General features: G+C 47.6%; 1 protein-coding gene across 4 annotated transcripts in view; it reads left to right on the plus strand.

Annotated features, from left to right (window-relative positions):
* SLC24A3 (solute carrier family 24 member 3) overlaps positions 1-21,278 on the plus strand; it is a 441,573-nt gene that overhangs the window by 380,831 nt on the left and 39,464 nt on the right. For all 4 annotated transcript variants that reach the window (XM_070802132.1, XM_070802130.1, XM_070802129.1 and 1 more), the window contains exon 7: positions 15,365-15,439. In XM_070802132.1, the coding sequence (XP_070658233.1) occupies positions 15,365-15,439 (75 nt within the window). The remainder of the gene's footprint in view (positions 1-15,364; positions 15,440-21,278) is intronic.

The following is a 21,278-nucleotide window of genomic DNA, read 5'->3' on the forward strand; positions in this document are numbered from 1 at the left end:
TCTAAATTACATTTTCAATTTTAAAGAGTCCTAAGGCCTCTTGCCTCTCCTTCTGCCCCATCTTGATAATCAAGAAGAGCAGAGGAAATAAATGTGGTAGAAACCTCATGTTGTGTACTTTCACGTTAGTGGGATTTGTGGAGAGGGAGGGTAGGTGGAAATTATGGGCTTAAAGAAGGATTTTACAATTATCTTTCATTCTGTTATAATTAGTAAGCCTCTCTGTGGGCAATGCAGGGACTGTGTGACCACACTTTGGTCTCAGAATTCAGTGGTACAGCATTCTTGAGGGCCAGAAATATGCGCCGAGTTTCTGTAAATCTGGGCTGTGGGTGCTGAGATGACCCACACAGTCCCCACCCTCAGCCATGTTGAGGCTTCTCTGTGCATCTACAGGAAATCATGCAAGAGTTAAAAGCGTGAACATGGCTGAGCCTGGAGGACTTTGTGCTCACTGAAATAAGCCAGACACAGAGGGATAGACCTTGTATGATCCCACTTATCTTAAGTACCCGGAGTGGTCAGATTCACGCAGAGAAGGTGGAAGGGTGGTTGCCAGGAGCTGGGGGAGGGAATGAGGAGTTAATGTTTAATGGATACAGAGATTAAGTTTGCAAAGATGAAAAAAGTTCTGAAGATGGATGGTGGTGAGGGTTGCACAACGACATTTTTTTTTTACCATTTCAATAACTTTAAATTGATAAAGAGTCTATTCATTTACAAAATTCACTAATTCCATTCATTTATTTAATAGTTGGGATTCAAAGTGTTAAAGATTTGACTTACCCAAGTGGAACCAAACACTAAGTAATCATTTTAAGTGCCATTTCCGAAGAATGTGCCCCATGTTTCAAAATTATTGTTTGTAGCCTTCAAATGACAATACTAACATCCTACTAATGACCACATTATTCACTAATGTCACTGAACTGTACACTTAAAAATGGTGAAGATAGTAAGTCTTATATCATGTATATTACCCCAAAAACAGAGTGTAAAAAAATGCAAGCAATGTGGGATTCAGACTCTGGCAAATATGGACCTGAGTCTGCCACCTCCAGCTGTGGACCTCCAGAAGTCCCTCTGCTGTTCTAGCCTCTGTTTGCCGCTCTGTAAAATGGGACTGACCATGACCTCTGCCCAGGATTGTTGAGGGAGATGGAAAATGAGACAGGTTCATTAGACACCCACTCTGCAGGCACCGCCTTGGATGTAGGGCTGTGGGGAGCCACTGACCTAAGGAAAGCAGAATGTTTATATTTCAGGAAAAGAATTTGAACCGCACTCTGATTTGAACCTTACTGGGTATGGAATCGGTTGAGTTTCAGCCCCTCTGGGCACCTGGAGCATCAAGGTTGTCATTGAGGTTCAGACTAGGACAGGTGTACTCATTTCCTACCAACACTGTCAAAAATTCCACAAACTTATGGCTTCAAACAGCACAAGTTGATTTTCTGAGAGTTCTGGAGGACAGAAGTCTAAAGCTAGAGCATCAGTAGGGCTGTGTTTCTTCTGGAAGCTACAGAAGAGAATCTGGTTCATCATCTTGTTTGGCTTCTGGAGGCACCGGCATTCCTTGGCTCAGGGCCCCTTCTTTGTCGCTCCAGCCCCTTGTTTCTGTCAACACGTCTCCTACGACTCCCTCTGATTCTCTGCCTGCCACACAGGAGTTTGTCTTTATGGTGAGCTGTAAGCTCCACAAGGTAGGGACCCGCCTTCCCTCTTATTTTTTCACTTGAGGCAAAACAGTCTTTCCTATAAAACATTTGCAAGCCTGGGCTTTGGAAACGGTCAGCCAGCTCCGCTGCTGGGCACCCAAGCCTGGCAGGCGGCCGTGGTCCTCGGTTTCTCACGTCTGTAAGATGGAGACATTACGTAGCCCTGCGTGAGTCAGCCGGGGCTGTCTTGACAGAGCGTCACTCACTAGGGGGCTTAGACAACAGAAATTTATCTGCTTACACTTCTGGAAACCAGAAGTCTGAGATGCAGGTGTTGGCAGGATTTGTCTATTCTGAGGTCTCTCTTCTTGTCTGGTGGCCGTTTTCCTCCTGCGTCTTCACGTGGTCCTCCTCCCTCTGTGTAATTTGGGTCCAGATGATACCACTTCCAGGTAGCTCAGACAGTAAAGTATCTGCCTGCAATGCAGGAGCCTCAAGAGTTCAATCCCTGGGTTGGGTTGGAAAGATCCCCTGGAGAACGAAATGGCAACCCACTCCAGTATTCTTGCCTGGAGAATCTCATGGACAGAGGAACCTGGTGGGCTAAAGTTCATAGGGTTGAAAAGAGTTGGGCACAACTAAGCGACTTTCACTTCCTCTTCTTATAAGACTCTAGTCAGTGTGGCTTAGAGCCCACCCTAGGAACCTCTTTTTAACTGAATCACCTCTTTAAAGGCCCCAGGTCCTGAGGTCCTGGGAGTTAGGGCTACAAAAAATATGAATCTGAGAGGGACATAAGGCCCTAGCATCCACCCTGTGCAGGAATGAAATGAACTAAAGCCTGTAGAGAAAAGTCACTCGTTTGGTGCCTGGCACATGTAAATATTCAATAAAAGGCCGCTGCCGCTGCTCTTCTTTTTTGAGGAAGTTAGCCAATACTCCCTCCTACCCCTTTCTATATCTGCCATAAAATAGTTCATATGTTTAGAAGGGGAACAAATGCTCCGTGTGCTTTCCATTTCCTTTGGATTTCCCCAGTCAGCAGTTATCTTTTACGCTTCTGGCCAGGCCTAAGTGCTGAGACGTTGCCAGTCGAAAGCGATGCCTGTTGAGTTGTTTTCTCCACATGGGTGGAATTTATATGCTGCACAAGGAAGCTGCTTATCTCTTTGAAACGCTCATTATCAAGCATGCCTGACTCACCTTCTTCAGCACAGCAGTGCTGACTGGCTTTGGTTTTCATAGACCACTGTTTTTTAATTTAACATTTATTTATTTATTTTAGTTTATTATTTATTTGGTCTTAGTTGTGGCAAATGGGATCTTCGTTGCAGCATGCAGGATCTAGTTCCCTGCTGCTGCTGCTGCTAAGTTGCTTCAGTCGTGTCCGACTCTGTGCGACCCCATAGACGGCAGCCCACCAGGCTCCCCCGTCCCTGGGATTCTCCAGGCAAGAACACCGGAGTAGGTTGCCATTTCTTTCTCCATTGCATGAAAGTGAAAAGTGAAAGTGAAGTCGCTCAGTCGTGTCCGACTCTTAGCGACCCCATGGACTGCAGCCTACCAGGCTCCTCCGTCCATGGGATTTTCCAGGCAAGAGTCCTGGAGTGGGGTGCCATTGCCTTATCTGATAGTTACCTGACCAGGGGTCAAATCCAGGCCCCCTGCATTGGGAGCACTGAGTCTCAGTCACTGGACCACCAGGGAAGGCTCTATAGACCACTTTTGCTTTGGTTGGCTTGTGCCCTGTGACTCCTGGGATCTAGAGTCGTGTCGTTTGTAGGAAAAGGGAGAAAATGAGTCTTGCTTTGACAGATCCCAGCTGCCGGGCTGCACCAGAATGCTGCTGCGGATACCCTTGTCCCTCTAAGGAGGAAACGAAGGGCTTTTCAGTGTGGATGCAGATAATACAGGCCCAGCCCTCAATCAGCTTCCATGTCAGCTCTTTTAGAATGCCAGAAGTGATGACCCCATCAGCCCTCCCAGATCCTCATCTGGATCAAAAGACATGCCAAAGTGGTCAGAGCAGCTTTGGTCATCAGACCTCAAAACATCCCAAACACCCCTTCAGCAGATAAACGGATAAACAAAGGGAATAATGATCAGCGATAAAAAGGAACAAAGTCTTGACACACACAACACAGATGAGGCTGTTTGTAGGTTAGGCCCGTAGCCCCAGCTGGGAACCCAGCTGACAGCCAACGTCAGCCACCAGCCACACCACTGAACAAACCTTCCGAGGATTCCAGCCCTCACCTTTGAGTCTCTCTAGCTAAAAGTGAGACCCAGAAATTGCACACTTCTTGTTTTATACTGATGTGACTCTCAAAGCAAATTTTTATTATAAATCTAAAAGAGATGTTAAAACAGAACTACTTTATAAGCAGAGTGGTGGATGGCAACACTGCTAGTGTGTGGGCTCTGAAATGGTCATAAGGAATACGTAAAGTCTGTTGTTATTTCTCAAAATCTCTTACATACTGGCTGGGTTTCCTTCTGCATTGTAGGGGACAGGGGATGGTTGGTAGTTCCTCATTTCTGATTATCTGGACATACCTCAGATTAACACGGAGAAGGCGATGGCACCCCACTCCAGTACTCTTGCCTGGAAAATCCCATGGACGGAGGAGCCTGGTAGGCTGCAGTCCATGGAGTCGCGAAGAGTCAGACATGACTGAGCAACTTCCCTTTCACTTTTCACTTTCATGCATTGGAGAAGGAAATGGCAACCCACTCCAGTGTTCTTGCCTGGAGAATCCCAGGGACAGGGGAGCCTAGTGGGCTGCCGTCTATGGGGTCACACAGAGTCAGACACGACTGAAGCGACTTAACTTAGCAGCAGACTAACAGGTGGTTGCAGGCTGGGCCAGTGGTCTTAACCCCTGCCAGATGTTAGGAATCACCTGGGAAGCTTTGAGAAATCCCAATGGCCCAGCCAGAGCCTGAATCTACTAACTCAGCATCTCTGGGGGTGGAACCTAGGCATCAGTGTTTCCTAAAGCTTCCAAGAGATTCCAATGTACAGCTCTGATTCGAAAGGTCTGGGGTGCAAAAAAAAAGGGGGGACTTTCCTGGTTGTCCAGTGGTTAGGGTCCCCATTGCTAGGACCCGGGTTCTATCCCTGGTTGGGAAACTAACATCCCCCAAGCTGTGTAGTGCAAAAACAGAAAAAGATAAGTCTGACATGGGCTTGGGGATCCATTGTCAGATTCAGGTCACTCTTATGATCAGCTAAGTTGAGTAACCTTGGCAAAGGGGTGACCATGTGGGCTCTTGAATTCAGACCTGGTCAAAATATGGCTCAGTCACTTTCAAACTGTGAACCTTGGGCAGGTTATGTAGCCTCAGTTGACTCATCTGTAAAATGGGATAAGTAAATGATTGGAAAGGAAAAGGCAAGTGAAGTACGGTGTGCAGTATCTGGCTCATAAGAACCAATTTTAAAATGTTGGCTATTCAGGAAGGGGCTGCATCTCAGGCCATGACCTCCCGGGAAACACTTATTCTTGGGTCCCTGAAGGCCCCAGATGTTCAGAGGGGCGTTTTCTTTCCTGAGGGTGAGACAGGGTGCTCCAGGTAAAGCCATTCTGTTCCTGATGCCTCCACGCACAATGTTCCTTTCACCCCAAAATCTTAGCGTCTCCGAGGTTTTTGTGTGGATCCTTAACACACTGCTGAGGGACTGATGCAGGTAAAAATGATCATTCCAGGTGGAGAGTTGAACGTTGGAGGAGCACAGGCCTCTGTTCCCGTACCACACGTGGAGGATGAGGCTGGGAGACTGCGCTCAGGCCTGCAGGCCAGGGGGTGGGCAGAGAAGGAAATGGAGAGGGGGTACAGGTGGAGGGGTGAGACCCTCACAGCCTTCCCTCCCCACGTCTCAACTTTCTTCGAACTAGATAAGCACCACATCCTTACTGTTGTACCTTCCACCCTGCACTTAGATTCCATACCTGAGCCTCTAAACCACTAAGGCACTAAGTACTCCCCCTTTACATGGTCATCCACAAAGTGAAATTAACACAGATACTTAGATAACCTCTCCCCTCGATTTTGGATAGAAGCTGCCAGCTCTTTGGGGAAGGGGCTTTGTTGGCTGGCATGTGTGACTGGCTGCCACAGCCTCTGCTTCACTGCTAAATGCAAATCAAGGCTGGGTATATTTTGGTGTTACCGTATTTTAATCCTCAAGATCTTTAATGCAGGGGAAACGATCTGCCAAGCATCCATTAAAGAACGTTTCTTGGGTTCAGTCTGCCGTGGCTGCAGGATTGATTCGTGGGCGTCACCTGTTCTCTCTGCCATGAGTCACAGAAGTTACTTAAAATACATTGCCTGACAGATCGACTGGGGCCGCATGAGCCACACAGGCTAGCAGCCAGTATTTGTTAGTAAGAAAATGTCACTGCACACCCCCGAGATCAGAATGTGACCTTGCTTCCACACCTAGAGGGGCAAGTGCTTCCTTTCCAACCTGGTGCTCCCACGGGGGGCAGCCACCCACCTTCCCTTTGGAGATGTCACAAGTCAGGTTAGTTCCTGAGATGATGCAAGTCCCATTCCATGTCAAGCAGGGGGTAGATATCTTCGCTTTGAAGTACACTGTACACATTTCCTCTCCTCTGTAACTTGGTGATGCAGAGAAACGTGGCTCTTTCCAGGTGTGAAACAGACCCTTCCAAGTCCATACCCAAGCCTGTGGACTGGAAAGGAGCCGGTCCTCCTGTTTTTCCATCCTCTTTGGCTTCAGCATTTTAATTTTCAGAGAGATCAGAGGGAAATGGGACATCTTCCCCACTGTGCTTCCACTACTGGTTTCTGACAGCATGGAAAGCATCATGTAATGGAAACACTAATGGCTAATAATGCAATTGTGTGCTGTAGCCAGGTTCTTACTTCCAGAAGCTTCAACTCAAATACATGGTCTTGAAGTGAAGTGAAAGTCGCTCAGTCACGTCTGACTCTTGGCAACCCCATGCACTATACAGTTCATGGAATTCTCCAGGCCCGAATACTGGAGTGAGTAGCTTCCCCCTCTTCATGGAATCTTCCCAACCCAGGGATCAAACCCAGGTCTCCCACGTTGCAGGTGGATTCTTTACCAGCTGAACTACCAGGGAAGCCCATACATGATCTTAACTATCTTATTTCTGAACTCACATGATATGTATTAACTTCGTTTTCCATCAACACTTCTGGAGAAGGCAATGACAACCCACTCCAGTACTCTTGCCTGGAAGATCCCATGGGCAGAGGAGTCTGGTAGGCTGCCGTCTATGAGGTCGCACAGAGTCGGACACGACTGAAGTGACTTAGCAGCAGCAGCAGCCATCAACACTTCAAATGCAGAGAAGCCCCACTGCACTTTCGAGACCCCAGTCCCATGAGGATGTGTTACAGATCAAGAGAGTAAAATGATCATTCAAGCCCAGACATTGTCCTTTTGGGCATCATAATTGATAAAATGAGGAAATACTTGCCTCTGATGTGTACCTGGCTCCTAACCCAAATGATATAAATTTAAAAATAAATAAATTCACTGTGCTTTAGAATTCTTTATACTGTCTTTTCAATAGATCAAGTAGGAAAACTTGGAAGGGAGTGGGAATTTTCTGGCCTGGTTCTACACTGTACAAAAGGGTGGTTTCCCAGCATCTTTTCTAAAAATTATGCTGTTTATTTATTTTTGGCTGTGCTGGGTCGTCACTGCTGCAAGGGCTTTCTCTTAGCTGTGGTGTGCAGGCTTCTCACTGCGGTGGTTTCTGTGGACCTATTTATTCTTTTTCAGAATTTTCTTTTCCCTTGTAGGTTGTTACAAAATATTGACCTTAGTCCCCTGTGCTACACAGTGGGTCCTTGTTGGTTATCTATTTTATATATTTTAATGTATCTGTTACTCCAAAAATCCTAATTTATCCCTCCCTCCCTTTCCCCTTTGGTTACCCTAAATCTGTTTTTCATGTCTGTGGATCTGGGTCTGCCTAGTAAGTGTTGCATTTTTAGATTCCACATATAAGCATTACCATGTGATACTTCACTCCTAGGTGTATATCTAGAGAAAACTATAATCTAAAAAGGCACGTGCTCCCCTATGTTCACTGCAACACTATTTGCAACAGCCAGGACGTGGACGCAACCTAAGTGTCAACTGGCAGATGAATGGATAAGAAAGGTGTGATGTGTATAGACAATGGGTTGTATTTTCGAGCTTACAAAATGTGTGTGTGTGAATGCTTACTCAGATTATTGGATCATTGTGTAAATCCATGGTTAGGGTTAAAGCAGACACTGCAGGTGTCCCCTCCCATGACCCCTCATCCTCACCTTTTGAGTTCCCACTGGCCTGACTTCCCCGTGCCAGGGCCTGCATTCCTCTATCTGTGGGCTCTTCTTGGCCAGGGAATCAACATTCTGGTTGCAGCCCTCAAGCAGTGACTGGTGGAAGTAGGTGGATAAATACCCCAGCTCACTCTCCCCTTGGAGAAGATAGGGAAGAGGCATGTTCTCCAGGGTCCCTCAGAGCACCCCAGCACATCATGCCCCACCAGGATAGCACCCGCCCCCAGGATAGCGCCCCACCAGGATTTCGCCCCACCAGGATTTCGCCCCAGTCACCTGCTGCTGTGTCTTTATCATTTCATTACCTGCCTCACTTTCCCCAACAGTGTTTCGTAGAATCACTTCCCAAATAAAGTATATGCACTCACATCTTGCCCTGGGCTCTGATTCTGGGTGAATCCAAGAAAACACAGCTGATGACTTGAAATTACCCTAAATGCCCTTCTTTTATAGGTAAACTCATATAGTCCCTAGTGCTGGGGTGACAATGTCTGGCAGTGACCACAGGCCCCACGCCTGTTCCCAGGAGCACAAGCCCGCACAGTCCTTCCTTAAGGTGGCTCCGTCTCCCCGAGAATTCTGATGTATGCGAGAACACTCTGAGCTACCAAGGTTTGAAGGCCTAGCAGGCCGCATTTACATCCACCATGAGAGCTCCTGCTAAATGTTCTAAACGACTGGGAAGGTGCTTCTGCATCCTGGGCACTTCGGACCCTTAGAGCGTCCCTGATGGTTGTTTGGTTCGGCCAGTGTGGAGCCATCAGGAGACTGCTGTGTGCCTGCATGGTCCCAGCGTGGCCTCGTCTTATATCTCCAAGAGCAGCTTCTTCACTTGTCATTTGTTTTCCTTACATGAAACTAGAACTCAGAGTGGGTTTCCTTAGGAAAAATGTAAAATTTAAAATATGAATTCACTTTCTGTTCCTGTTTGCAAAGAGTAGTAAGAGGACATTCATAGTATTTTGCAGTTTATTATTGTCTTTTTATGTGGCCTGACTCTGACTGTCCATTCTCAGTAGAAAATTTCCAGAAAGCAGGAGCCATTTGTATTTCGGCGACTTCTCCCAGGATTGAAGCATTTTGAACGGGTACTTGAATAATGAACAGACAGTGGTGTCCACCTGTCCCTCACCTGCTGTGGCCCCCAGCATCACTGAATGCCCTCAGACCATGTGAGGGACACCCTAGAACCCCAGCCTTCCTCCAAATCTCATGGCTGTCTTGCTTGAGATAAGAATTGGCTGTGGGATCTGTGTCAGCTCAAAAGCTTGGAACAAGACTCATGTTATGATTTTCAAATCCCTTTTCCATGAAATTTGTGTGAAATAACAACATTTCTCTGAAATGATAGCAGTTTTATGTTTATGTCATGTAACTTATGGTGTTCTGCCTGCTTAAACGGGTTTTTAAAAAGGCAGAGTGTTCATGAGTTGAGGGTATTCATTCTTTTTAAAATGTGTCCATGATGTCAAATCCCATTCTCCATCAAGGAAAAAATATTAAATTGTATTATACATGTCATCTATCCACATGTATGATGTACATGTATCACCATATATATCAATAGATATATATAGATTTGCAATACAAATCCATACACAGAAATCCATACACATATATAGTTCTGTCATAAACAATTAATTTTAACTCCCTAGCAGGAGTCAGAATTCCAAATGATCATTCAGCATTTGAATACAGGAGGAGGTGTTTTTCTCTGTTTTAGAAGAGTGGGGTTTTTTTTTTCTTTTCGCCTCATGTCACTCTGAAATTAAATGAAATTATAAGAAGGAAACTGAAGCTGCATATTCAATAGAAGAAGTGCAAAATGCACTCCAGAAATAGAAGAGAAATATCAAGATGCAATTCCAGCTGGGAGGGATTCCTAGAGTGAAAGGGGAAGAACAGAGCCTCTGGCTTTAATTTACAGAGGAGTCTGCCAGTGACGACCTCTTACAGTTCTCACTGTCTGTATTATTGACTAATGAGGTCAAGGGCAGCGTCACTCACTGCTGACTTTCTCTGGGGACCTGTGTTCACTCTGCAGAGTGCTCCAGAAGATGCTGTCTGCCGGCAGATGCCAAAGAGCCTCCCATGTTGACGCAAGGGTGCTGACAGATCCCTCTGTGCCCATGGGTGCATTCGGGGCCTAAGTCAGATGGTTGCTGGCCTCCATCTAGAGATAAAAGCCCCCCCACCGAGAAGCAGAGAGAGTGGCTTGGACCCAAACATCAGTGTATCCATGTCTGTGGAAAAGCTAACACTTCCATCACCAAACAATGAGCTGTGTTGGTGTTAAAAAAAAAAAGAAGGAAAACAAAAACTACCTAAATGGAATAGTTTCCGAGTTTTCTCCTTCCCTCCTGGGATATGTCCAGAGCACGTCCATATCCCTGTCTGCAGTGTCTGTGGTCACTCCTTCTGCCTTGATTTCTTGCTTGGGCTCTCTTTAAAGCAGTGTATTTTTATATTGAGCTGTGAGTGTGTGAAAGTGTTTTAGTCCCTCATTCGTGTCCAACTCTTTGCACCCCTATGGACTGTAAGCCCACCAGGCTCCTCTCTGTCCATGGAATTCTCCAGGCAAGAATACTGGAGTGGGTAGCCATTTCTTCCTCTAGGGGATATTCCTGACCATAGATTTAAGCCAGGTATCCCGCACTATGGGCAGATTCTTTACCATCTGAGCCACCTGGGAAGCTGTGATCACTGCTTTTTGGTCTCTCACCAAATGCCCCTGCCAAATGGCTTGAAGTCTTGGAGAAAAGAAGACCTCCATGGGGGATGTCACAGATGGGTGTCTGCTCTCACCCTGCCTCTGTTTACTCACAGTAGCATAGGGTGTGGGGTCAGGACCATGAGATCCAAGCTTTCAGGTTCAGATCCCAGCCCTCATCCCACTGCTAGTTGTACCGTTGTGTTCAAGACTTCAACTTGGCCATGCCCACACTGCCAGCCAGTGAGGGTGGCAGTGCCCACCTTACTGGTTGCTGTAGGACTGAATTAAATAAACCTTCTGGGTCCTCTTGTTTGCAGGAAGTGTCAGATAAGTCTTTTTATTGTGGTGAGGAGTGGTCACAGAAGAGGAAAGTAGGGGACACCAGGTCATGGTCACAGCTTTCACTATAGATGCTGCAGAATCAAGGATGCTTTAATACCCTCGAGAGTGTGGAGAATTATTCTTCTCTGGTTCGACTCCTTTCTTGTCCTCCAGTTCATTGCTTCTATAGAAAAAAAAACTGGTCTTGCCAAAATAGACTCACAGACATAGAAAACAAACTTGCAGTTACCAAAAGGGAAAGGGGGTAGGGAGGGATAAATTAGGAATTTGAGATTAACATATACACACTGTTTGTATGAAACAGGTAACAAGGACCTACTGTGTAGCACAGGGAACTGTATTCAATATCTTGTAATAACCTGTAATGAAAAAGAATCTGAAAAAGAATATATATATATATATATATATATATATATATAAAACTGAGTCACTTTACTGTATACCTGAAACATTATAAATCAACTAAATTTCATTTTTTTAATTTAATAAAAAAAATTTTTTTAATTGGTTTTGGTAATTGTAGGCTTTGAATCTAGAGCTGAAACATGGAGATGGTCTATACATTAAAAACTATTCTATTTATAAAGAGATACAGTAGATCAGTATCCAGGCAAGTCTGACATTTAGACCTAATGGGATGTGTATTTCTTAGAGCAGTAAATCTAAATGGATAACTTGCATTACACTTTCTCATTTTTATTTTAGTTTTTATTTTCATTAAAGTTATACACACAGAGCTTAAAGAGGCAACCAGTTCCAGGCGGCTTATTATGAAAGACAGCCACCCTCCTGTCCCACCAGGGCCGCCTGCCACCCTTCAGAGGCAACTGCTTTCCACTAGTTTAGTTGTTCCTGATACTCACTCCGTGTCTCCAGATCAGATGCTTCTAGAACAGTGACTTGACCTTTCAGTTTCAAGTGTTCTCCAAGGCTTTCCAGTGTGGAGGAGGAGGTCTTTTTCAGCCCTCAGTTCAGTTCAGTTCAGTCGCTCAGTTGTGTCCGACTCTTTGCGACCCCATGAATCACAGCACGCCAGGCCTCCCTGTCCATCACCAACTCCCGGAGTTCACTCAAACTCATGTCCATCGAGTCGGTGATGCCATCCAGCCATCTCATCCTCTGTCGTCCCCTTCTCCTCCTGCCCCCAATCCCTCCCAGCATCAGAGTCTTTTCCAATGAGTCAACTCTTCGCATGAGGTGGCCAAAGTATTGGAGTTTCAGCTTTAGCATCATTCCTTCCAAAGAACACCCAGGACTAATTTCCTTTAGGATGGACTGGTTGGATCTCCTTGCAGTCCAAGGGACTCTCAAGAGTCTTCTCCAACACCACAGTTCAAAAGCATTAATTCTTTGGCACTCAGCCCTGCTCACCCCGAATACCCAGCCCTCCATCCTCACCAAACACTTACACCATTAATTTACTTAGACAGCAGTCTACACTGCGTTTATTATGTCTGAGTTTATAGCTCAGCCAATACCAGCAATGATTCGTCTTCCTTTCCTGCACAACTCTGTGTTTTCCCTGTGGTGTATGGTTGTCTCTGTTGCTGTTGTTCACTTGCTTAGGCTGCAGTGCTCTGTCCCCAGCGCTCTCCAGTCTCCTTCCTGTGGGTCCAGAACCATAAGATATCCCATTGATTTTGTCCTCCTGGCGCCATTTCTGCTGTGTCTTCTGACCAGCTGCAAAATTTCTTTTAGAATCTCCTCTTACCATCTCTCTAGAATCTTCTTTCACCATCATTCTGGAGATCTTTTCTTATTACAATAGATTTTTGTTGTTTGATGTAAGGATTTATTTTGCCAACATTCTATGTAACAAGTGTTTTACTCCCTGAGTTTAGTGGAGCAATCTTCTAGTAGCTTTTTGGAAAAGGATACGTAGGAAGTAAATATTTTGAGATAATTGACTTTTATTTTTATTCTCCTCTCACACTTAATGAGCAATTTGGTCAGGTGTAGAATTCCAGGTTGAAATCATTTTCCTTTCTAATTTCAAAGTTACTCCTCCGTTGTCTTCTAGCTTTCAGCTCTCTGGCTGAGAAATAAAATATTATTCTTTGTATATGATCCTGTTTTTCTCTCTCCAGTGACTTCTAGGACTCTTTTATGGTTCCAGTATTCAGAATATTCACAATGATATGCCTTGGTGTGCATCTTTTTGTCTGTTGTGTCAGAAAAATGGAAGTCCTTAACTTCTGAGCACTTTCCTTTAATTATTTATTCAATCATTTCCTCTCCTCTGTTTCTGAAACTTCTCTTCTGTAAATGCCAGGTCTCCTGCCTCAGATAAGGTGGGGGATGTATAGTCACTGGTCTATTTGAAGTGAGGGAAGAAATCTGCAGTTAAATTAAAAAATTTTTTTTTTATTTTATATGGAAGGATAGTTGATTGACACTGTTGTAATAGTATCAGGTGGGATTAAAGTCTTCAACAGTCTTGCCGCCATCCCGTTTCAGGCCACCTTTACCAGCACTTCTAGAGCTTGGTCCACTGCCAGCTGAAAGACTTTGATTGTTCAGTTGTTCTGCGTTCCAGCTCAAAATTTTGTTGCTCTGATCAATTCTTCTAGTCTCTTTGTCTCCCAGGTTTATCTCTTGTTTAAAAAAAAAACAAAATCCCTTTGCTGTAACCCTGTTATAGTAGAACAAGAAGCAGCAGCGGTGCTGGGATGTTCAGTCCACATATCTTTAACTAGAAATCCAAGTGATTTTTAAGAAAATTCAGAGTTGATACTTGCCACATGTTTTAAGTCCATTTGCTTAATTATAATACATTTTGAAATATTCACCACCTTTTATGACCTGATGGAACGTGAACAATCTAGTCCAATTTGTCCTCTTCCTTAGATGGTGAGTGGCGGCCACAGGCTCAAAGAGTAAACAGTCCAGGGAGAGATGATAAAAGGCTGGAGAGGACACTCTGTTCTAAAGAGATTCTCGTGGTGCAAGTCCTTTTCTTGACAAGCCCTTCATCTGAAACTTGGATCTGCAAATACCAAACCAAGCAAGGCAAAATTAGCACAGAAAATACTCAGTGTCCCTACAGTGGTGGAAGAGTGTGTTAACAGAAAGAGGCTGGCCTCGTTATTCATTTTTAGCTCTATTTAAGCCATATCTTTCATGTTATTTGAATCCAGAATACCCTCTCTGGTTTGGCTTTGCCCTGATCTTTTCTTTACAGTTGGACCCAGTCATCCAGGAGGGAAGAGACACCAAAGGAGGCGTCCCTGGAATCCCTTTTCCAGCTGTCTTTGGTCCTTGTTCTTATCGTAGCTCAGAGTGGCACTTGCTGTGTCCTTTTCCGCTTATGAGGCAAGGGCAAAGGCAGCTAGATGAGTCCTGTGGCCATGGGGTGGCTGACGCTTTCCTAGGGAGGTGGGAGAGAGTGAGAATGACAGCCCAGGGGGCACCTCCGATCTGGGACTCTCCCAGGCTCCTTTTGCAGAGAGTCTGCAAAAATGGACCTACTTTGCAAAACAGAGGGAAAATACCAGGTTTCCCTCCATGAAAGACTCTGAAGGACTTACCCAGGGGAGAGGACTCTCCTCCAGAATAGGGTCCCCCGCCCACAATACCCTGCCCGTCCCCTCCCCTCCTGCGGCACCAGGGGTCTCCTTCGCCTGCAGGAAGTCCACACACAAGAGGCCAAGGCTGCTTAGTCTCCAGCAAAGTGTCCACTGGTCTCAGCAGAGCCACCACCTCTAAGACAGCATTTTCTCCACATCAATAGGCAAATCAATCTTTTAAAAATTCTGATTAAGCCAGAGGTCAAGTGCCAACAAGGCCAGGCATATCACAGAGATGGGAGAAGAGGCTGGGGGCCTTCAGAAGGGTATGCCCAGCTCTGGGCAGAGTGCTGGCAGGAACAGCAAGTCAGTAGGCTCCTCCCCTCTCCTTGGCATCAGGGATACCGAGGCTGGCAGATTCCTGGGAGACTTCGACCTGGTTTTGCAGAACCTTCCTCAGATAGTCCATCTAACCCCGCCTTGCCTCTCCTTTGGGGGCCAGATCGGAGTAACAGCTGGGCAGCCCTCCCCCTTCCCCCCTCCCTCCCTGTCTTCTCTCCTGGGCATCTCCCTGTAATGAAGTCCTGGCAGGTTCAAACCCATCCTGGCACCTGATTTTCAGGAGACCAGACTACTGTGCCCGAAGACCTTGAGTGAATTCCTTCGACTGGCAGATGGACTGGGCCTCGGGCAGAGAGAGAAGCGCTGAGCTGTGTCTGGGTCGTCACCGGCTGCAATGCCAGAGCCGGGCTGTGTCCCTCGCACGGTCCGTGTCCTGTTTCTCACCTGCCGCCCCTTCCCCCCAGGTCGTGGCTCTCTCCTCCTGGTGCCTGCTGAGGGACTCCATTTACTACACGCTGTCCGTGGTTGCGCTCATTGTGGTAAGTGTGTGCCGGGCACCTCGCCTCTTCTCTCCCGATCACCCTTCTCAGCTCGGGGCAACTTGGGACTCCTCCAGGTGGAACAGGTGCATAGAGGCAGGTGCTCTGGTCACCCAGAACCCAGCCCGATGGTTCCGGTGCTCAGAACAGGAGGTGGCTCTGCTCACCTGGCTCCATGAGCGTCCCTGCTGCTTTCCTGGGATTCTCATGATCCTTTCCTCTCACCTTCCTCACGGGCTCCGCTGTAACTCACTGCAGTGTCCCCGGGTATAGTCCTTCCTTCCTCATCCTGCCTGTCCCACACTCCCTGTGGCCATTACACTCCCTGTGGCCATTACCACCTTCATGGGGACACCCCACACTGTGTCCCTAGTGGTGGGTGTCTCTACTGGACACCTTCATGTCCCAGGTCCAAGTGTCTCTACACGTAGAATGATTTCCCCAAGGCTGGACCTCCTCCTGTATTCCAGGCCCCCACTCCCATCCTAGCCATCTAGCCTGGGAAGGATATTAAACAGATCTTCCCCCAGTTCCCACCATAGGCATTGCTTCATTGTCCTATGGATTTTCACTTTGTAAAGATCTCTGCAGTGTGCCCCCTGTAGCCCATCTTACTTGAGGCTCTTTTTTATCTCTGACCCGAACTGACAGAGCTCATTGCAGAGTAACGTAACAAGCAGCATTACTGCCAGCCACCCCCTACCTACCACTTCCATCAGTCCTCGGAGCCATGCAAATGTTGTCTCTACAAAGAACACCTGCAAATGCCAGTCCTTTGTTTAAATGAGCAGTGGCTCCAGGTCTCCTGTGGGGACAAACCCAGGCTGAGCCATCCAGGAATAGAAGGGCGGCAAAGCAGAAAGAACGCTGACGAGGGTGGAAGCTCTGACTCCTGGTCCTTCTCTCACTCGCTCTCATGACCTTAGAGGAATCAGTCTCTCCAGGTCCTAGTTTTCACACCTACCAGTCAGGAATAGATCCGCTTGAGGATTTACTTACCCGTTTACAAAGCATTTACCTGCATAGTATTTCATTGTAAATCTCTATGCAAATAAGGGCTTCCCTGGTGGCTCAGATGGTAAAAAAGCTGCCTGCAATGCAGGAGACCGGGGTTCAATCCTTGGGTCGGGAAGATCCCCTGGACAAGGGAATGGCAACCCATCCAGTGTTCTTGCCTGGAGAATTCCATGGACCGAGGAGACTGGTGGGCTACAGTCCATGGGGTCACAGAGTTGGACACGACTAGTGACCAACACATACACACATGCAAATAAGTCAAAAGTGACATTTAATACAAGACTTTGCCAAGGAATCAGGTGGGTACTTCAGTCAATAGCAAATCCTACAGCAAAGATCTTGGGTTTACAGCCACAGCCCCCACACTCCAAGGGTGACAGAGGCTCAGGAGAGTGGAGAGCAGCCCCAAGGAGGAGCAGGGCTCAGACGCCCACACTGGGATGAACACTCACTCCGCTGTATAATTCCCAGTCAGCAGACTTGAGGACACCCATGAGCTCTGTGTTCTTGTACCTGTGGAAAAGGCTCAATCACCCCAGATCTAGAGGCCTCCGTTCACCCAGCCCAGACTGCTGAAACATGCTTTGCAGAAGCTCTGCCCTGCAATGTCCCATCTGGTATAGATCACATGCGCTCAGCTCTTCTGCTGTCAAGGTATTTTAGGATGATTTGTGAAAGTCATATTTTTCAAGAGATGTATTGTGGGGGGTGGTAATGAAAGTAGTTCTCTACTTTGTTGAATTCTAGAGAGATGCCCACCCACCCCCACTACAGACAAGGAAATGAGACAGAACAGCGAAGTCCAAGACCCACCCCCACCCCAGGAGCAAGGGCTCCGTGATGTCCGCGCCTGTCAGTAGACTCGCGGATATCAGCTTCACTCCATTTTCACATAGACGCCTCCTAGAACTGTGTGTGAAATAATCTGTCTTCTGTTAAGTGTATCTGGACGTGTTTGAGACAGAACAAATATATCGTTGCTAATGACTTGTGAAGAAGTGAGGCAATTTTGCTTCCTTGGGCTGCGGGTGATGCTCACGCGAGCACGGTCTTTGAGCAAAGCAGTCACCTACTGTGGATGAATCAGAGCTGAGCCAGCTGGGCATGGGGCGCCGGCGGCTCTGTGTTCCCTCCAATGGCGAAAGTCAACAGCAAGTGACTCTGTGCTGTGACCTAGAGACTGGACTGGGTATTTACTGAGCCAACATCAAGCCTAGATTACTATGATCTTAAGAAAAATTACCTTTCTCCACTGTTAGGAAGTATGGAAAAGAGAACATCTGAATAATGGGGGCTTGGTCCTGGTTCTTTTGACTTTAATGGTGTCCCTCCAAATTCAGCAGCACTGACATGCCCTGCGTGCCTCCCAGAAACATGCAACCCAGAGGTTTTTAATCCGGAAGGGCCTGGGGTTGGACCCAGGAAACTTCAGTTCAACCAGGATCTTCCGTCATGATTCTGATGCCAGCAGCCCCCGCAGCACTTGCAGAAACTCAGTCTCAAAGACAGTCGGATACTATTTCCTCAGACACTCACCTGCTGCGGGGCAAGTGTGATCTCCAAGACACTTGGAGAGCCGCAAAAGGGAGGCGGCGTGGCAGCTTGGTGGTCTGGATTTCTGACAGCTGTTTGTTGTTGGAGACCTTTTCACATGAGACTTTCAAACAGCATGAGGAGCAAAACAATCTAATACCCGAAGAGCAGTACTTAGCAAAGGAGGTTTCTCGGTGTCCCCAGACCCCTTCCATGCACCAGCCCCAGGCTTCTGCTCCACACGCTGTATCTTTCTGTCAAGGTTTCCTAGTCTCCTCCTTCTGTGTTTCCCCTAGTGTCATGGTAACCTCGTCACTTTTGCAGGGGGGCGGGGGTGGTTCCTTGCATAACACAAAGCTTTTCCATTGGACCCTGCAATGGGCACTGAAAAGTCCTGTACTTAGAAGCTCTCTTCCTACCCAGAAAGAATTACCAACCAGCCAAATAATTAAGCTCTTTGGGTTTGTTCTTTTTACTCTCTCCCCTTTTTACGGTTCTGAAATGTTCAGAAGATGGGCCTCCGAGGTGCCACAACGAAGAGCTCATTCACCTGGAGGGCCAAGTCCCAGTGAAGAGGGACCAGATGCTGCTTCTAAATACACTTGCTCAGGCAGAGCAGCCCTGAGGACGATCCGTAAGGGCTGGGGATCTGAAGCACTGGGAAAGTCAACTTCTCTGACAGACTTGGGGCCCTTGGGCCTGGGAGAGCTGATAGGGTGCTCCTACCTGGACTGCTTGACAGCTGGCCTGGAGGCTGATGCAGAGGCCGGGCCCCAAAGCACAAACACAGCAGGAATGTTCTGAAGCCAGCAGAGCTTCATACAGTTAGCTTAGAGGCAAGGGGCTCCGTTCGGTGTCTGGGAGGCACCTACCCTTTGCTCTCTGCTGTTTTCTAGTTTGTTTCTATGTTGCTGATGTTCAAGCCCGCCTCCTCTGAAGCATATAGTGTGAGCCACTCAGTGCCCTTCTCCTGCCTCGTCAGGTGCCCACTTTAGTCCTGGGGACACTCTACAGGGGCGCATCGGCCCTGGAGAAGCCAGAAGTGGCCCAGGAGGCTCGCCCCATGACTTGGGTCTCTCTCTGCAAGAGAGATGTCACCGTTTAGGTCCTGAGAGAGTCCCAGCTGCTGTCCCATGCCTGATGACACGCCCATCTGAAGGATAGTCCACAGGCCCTCACAGGCCCTCTGGCTGCCTCTCTCTCACACCAAGGACCCACCCCCAACTGACTGTGAGAGTTCTGGCCTCCTTGTCTGCTTTCTCCAAATTCCAGCAGGCCAGATAGTTTCCTTTATTGAAATGTTACTGTAATTTACATAATCATGTAATTTACATAAATGCAAATGATTCATTTCATCATCAATCTAACAGCTGCCCTAAAAGGAATGCTTTATTTTTACCCTTCATCTCTGCTTCAAGATCAGGGATTTTGAGCATCAGGAGAAGGGAAGCTTGGCTAGGGTGGAGGTAGCCAGGGACCCCATGAGACAGGCTCCAGATAACTTATCGGGGTTCCCAAATCCAGCCTGGGGGGTGCTTCCCTCCTGGAGAAGGGCCAAATGGGCCTTGGCAGTTGGGGGGCCCCAGGGGCAATCTAAGTGCTGGCACAGCAGAAAGAGCTTATCTGAGGTAACGCTCCCCCCGACTCAATGCAGCCCCCAACTCTGAAGGCGATTCCATGGGGACAAAGAGAGACAGGTGAGCTGACCCAACCACCAAAGACAGCCTGGAGGGCACTGTCCCATATGGTAGCCACCAGGCAGGTGAGCCTTTGGGGTCTTTTTTTTTCATTTTTATTTTATAGTGGGGTGTAGTTGATTCACAACGTTGTGTCAGTTTCAGGTGGACAGAAAGTGATTCAGTTATACACAGACATGTATCTATTCTTTTTCAAATGCTTTTCCCATTGAGCCATTGAGCTTTGGAAAGCCAGCTAGCGAGACCATGGAACCGAACCTTATTTCATTAATTTCAGTGCATGCGGCCACATGTGACTAGTGCCTATCATCTGGATAGCGTGGATGTGGAGAGCAAACCCTTCCATGGGAAGTGTACCCACCTCCTCACCCTTTTAACAAGCACAGGCTCCATACTTCACAGGACTGAGTACAGCACTGGGCCTGACGATGAAGGTTCTCGAGCTGCTGTGATAGGAGTCCCATTTTACAGATGGTAACACCGAGGCTCTAGAAATCCAAGGATTTCCCCGAGGTGAGGTAGCTACCCCCCCACTCAGGTCTCCCAGAGCAAGAAAAGAAGATGCACAACTATATGAGCCCAGCAAAGAATTCAGGTTTTTCATCCAACAAAACCGGCCTCATGCAGTCTGATTTTACTGCACCTAACATGCATCTACCTCTACAGAAGCGCCCGAAACACCTCTTTACCCGGAGACTGAACATCAGCCTCCCTCTCCTGGGAGTCTTTCATTAAGATGACTCATCTTCCGTAATCCAGAAGCCATCTCTCCCCCTTCTGTGAGAGGAGGGACACTGGGCACCCACAGGGATGGCTGTCCTCTGGGCCCTGGCCTCCGTGACCTGTCCCCACCGGGCCCCTTCCTCTCACTCCAGCCTGAAGACTCTGAGGTCCTCATGCCCACGGTTCCATTTCAGGGCCTGGCAAAGCGGGAATGACTGTGGCGGCCAGAAGATTCTCACAGGGAAGGATGTGGAGAACGTCCCATTTCCTCAAACAAACCAAAGGGCCCCCTGTTGCCCTAATCCCTGCCCAGGCTCTGCTCAAGCCCTGCCTTACACCCGCCATCCTTGCCACCCTCCCTTAGCCCCCGCACCGTCAGGTCAGCCCACTGGAGATCCTCATGTGGGAATTCCTGTTTACCCTTCAAGTGGAAACCATATCCATGCCTCACGGCTGTTTTCCAGTGTTTCCCATCTGACTCCTCTTAGAGGGAATCGCCACGGCCTCAGCTAAGCCACCCACCCACACCCGCGGCCCCAGAGCCTGGGAAGGCAGGCCTCCAAGACGGCACATCTCCTGAGGGCACCTGTAGCCGAGGAAGGAGAATCTGCAGGGAGCAGTTTCCCTTCCCAGCGGGGAGGATGTTCAAGGTTTCAGGCTCTTCAAAGAGAATGATGGTGTTGATTTTCTCCTTTTACTTTCACTGCTTAAAATTCTGATGGTGCCAGTGATTATGATTCCAGCTACAAGGTCTCAGCTTCAGCAAGGCAGCCACCCGGCCGTGGTTACCGCCTACAACCAGCCAACCCGAGGCCACCGAACAGTGCGGGGCCAGCCCAGCCTCTCTCTCTGGCTCACTGGCCTGTAAC

Source organism: Bos indicus, chromosome 13 (genome assembly GCF_029378745.1).
Source record: "Bos indicus isolate NIAB-ARS_2022 breed Sahiwal x Tharparkar chromosome 13, NIAB-ARS_B.indTharparkar_mat_pri_1.0, whole genome shotgun sequence".
NCBI classification, from domain to species: domain Eukaryota; kingdom Metazoa; phylum Chordata; class Mammalia; order Artiodactyla; family Bovidae; genus Bos; species Bos indicus.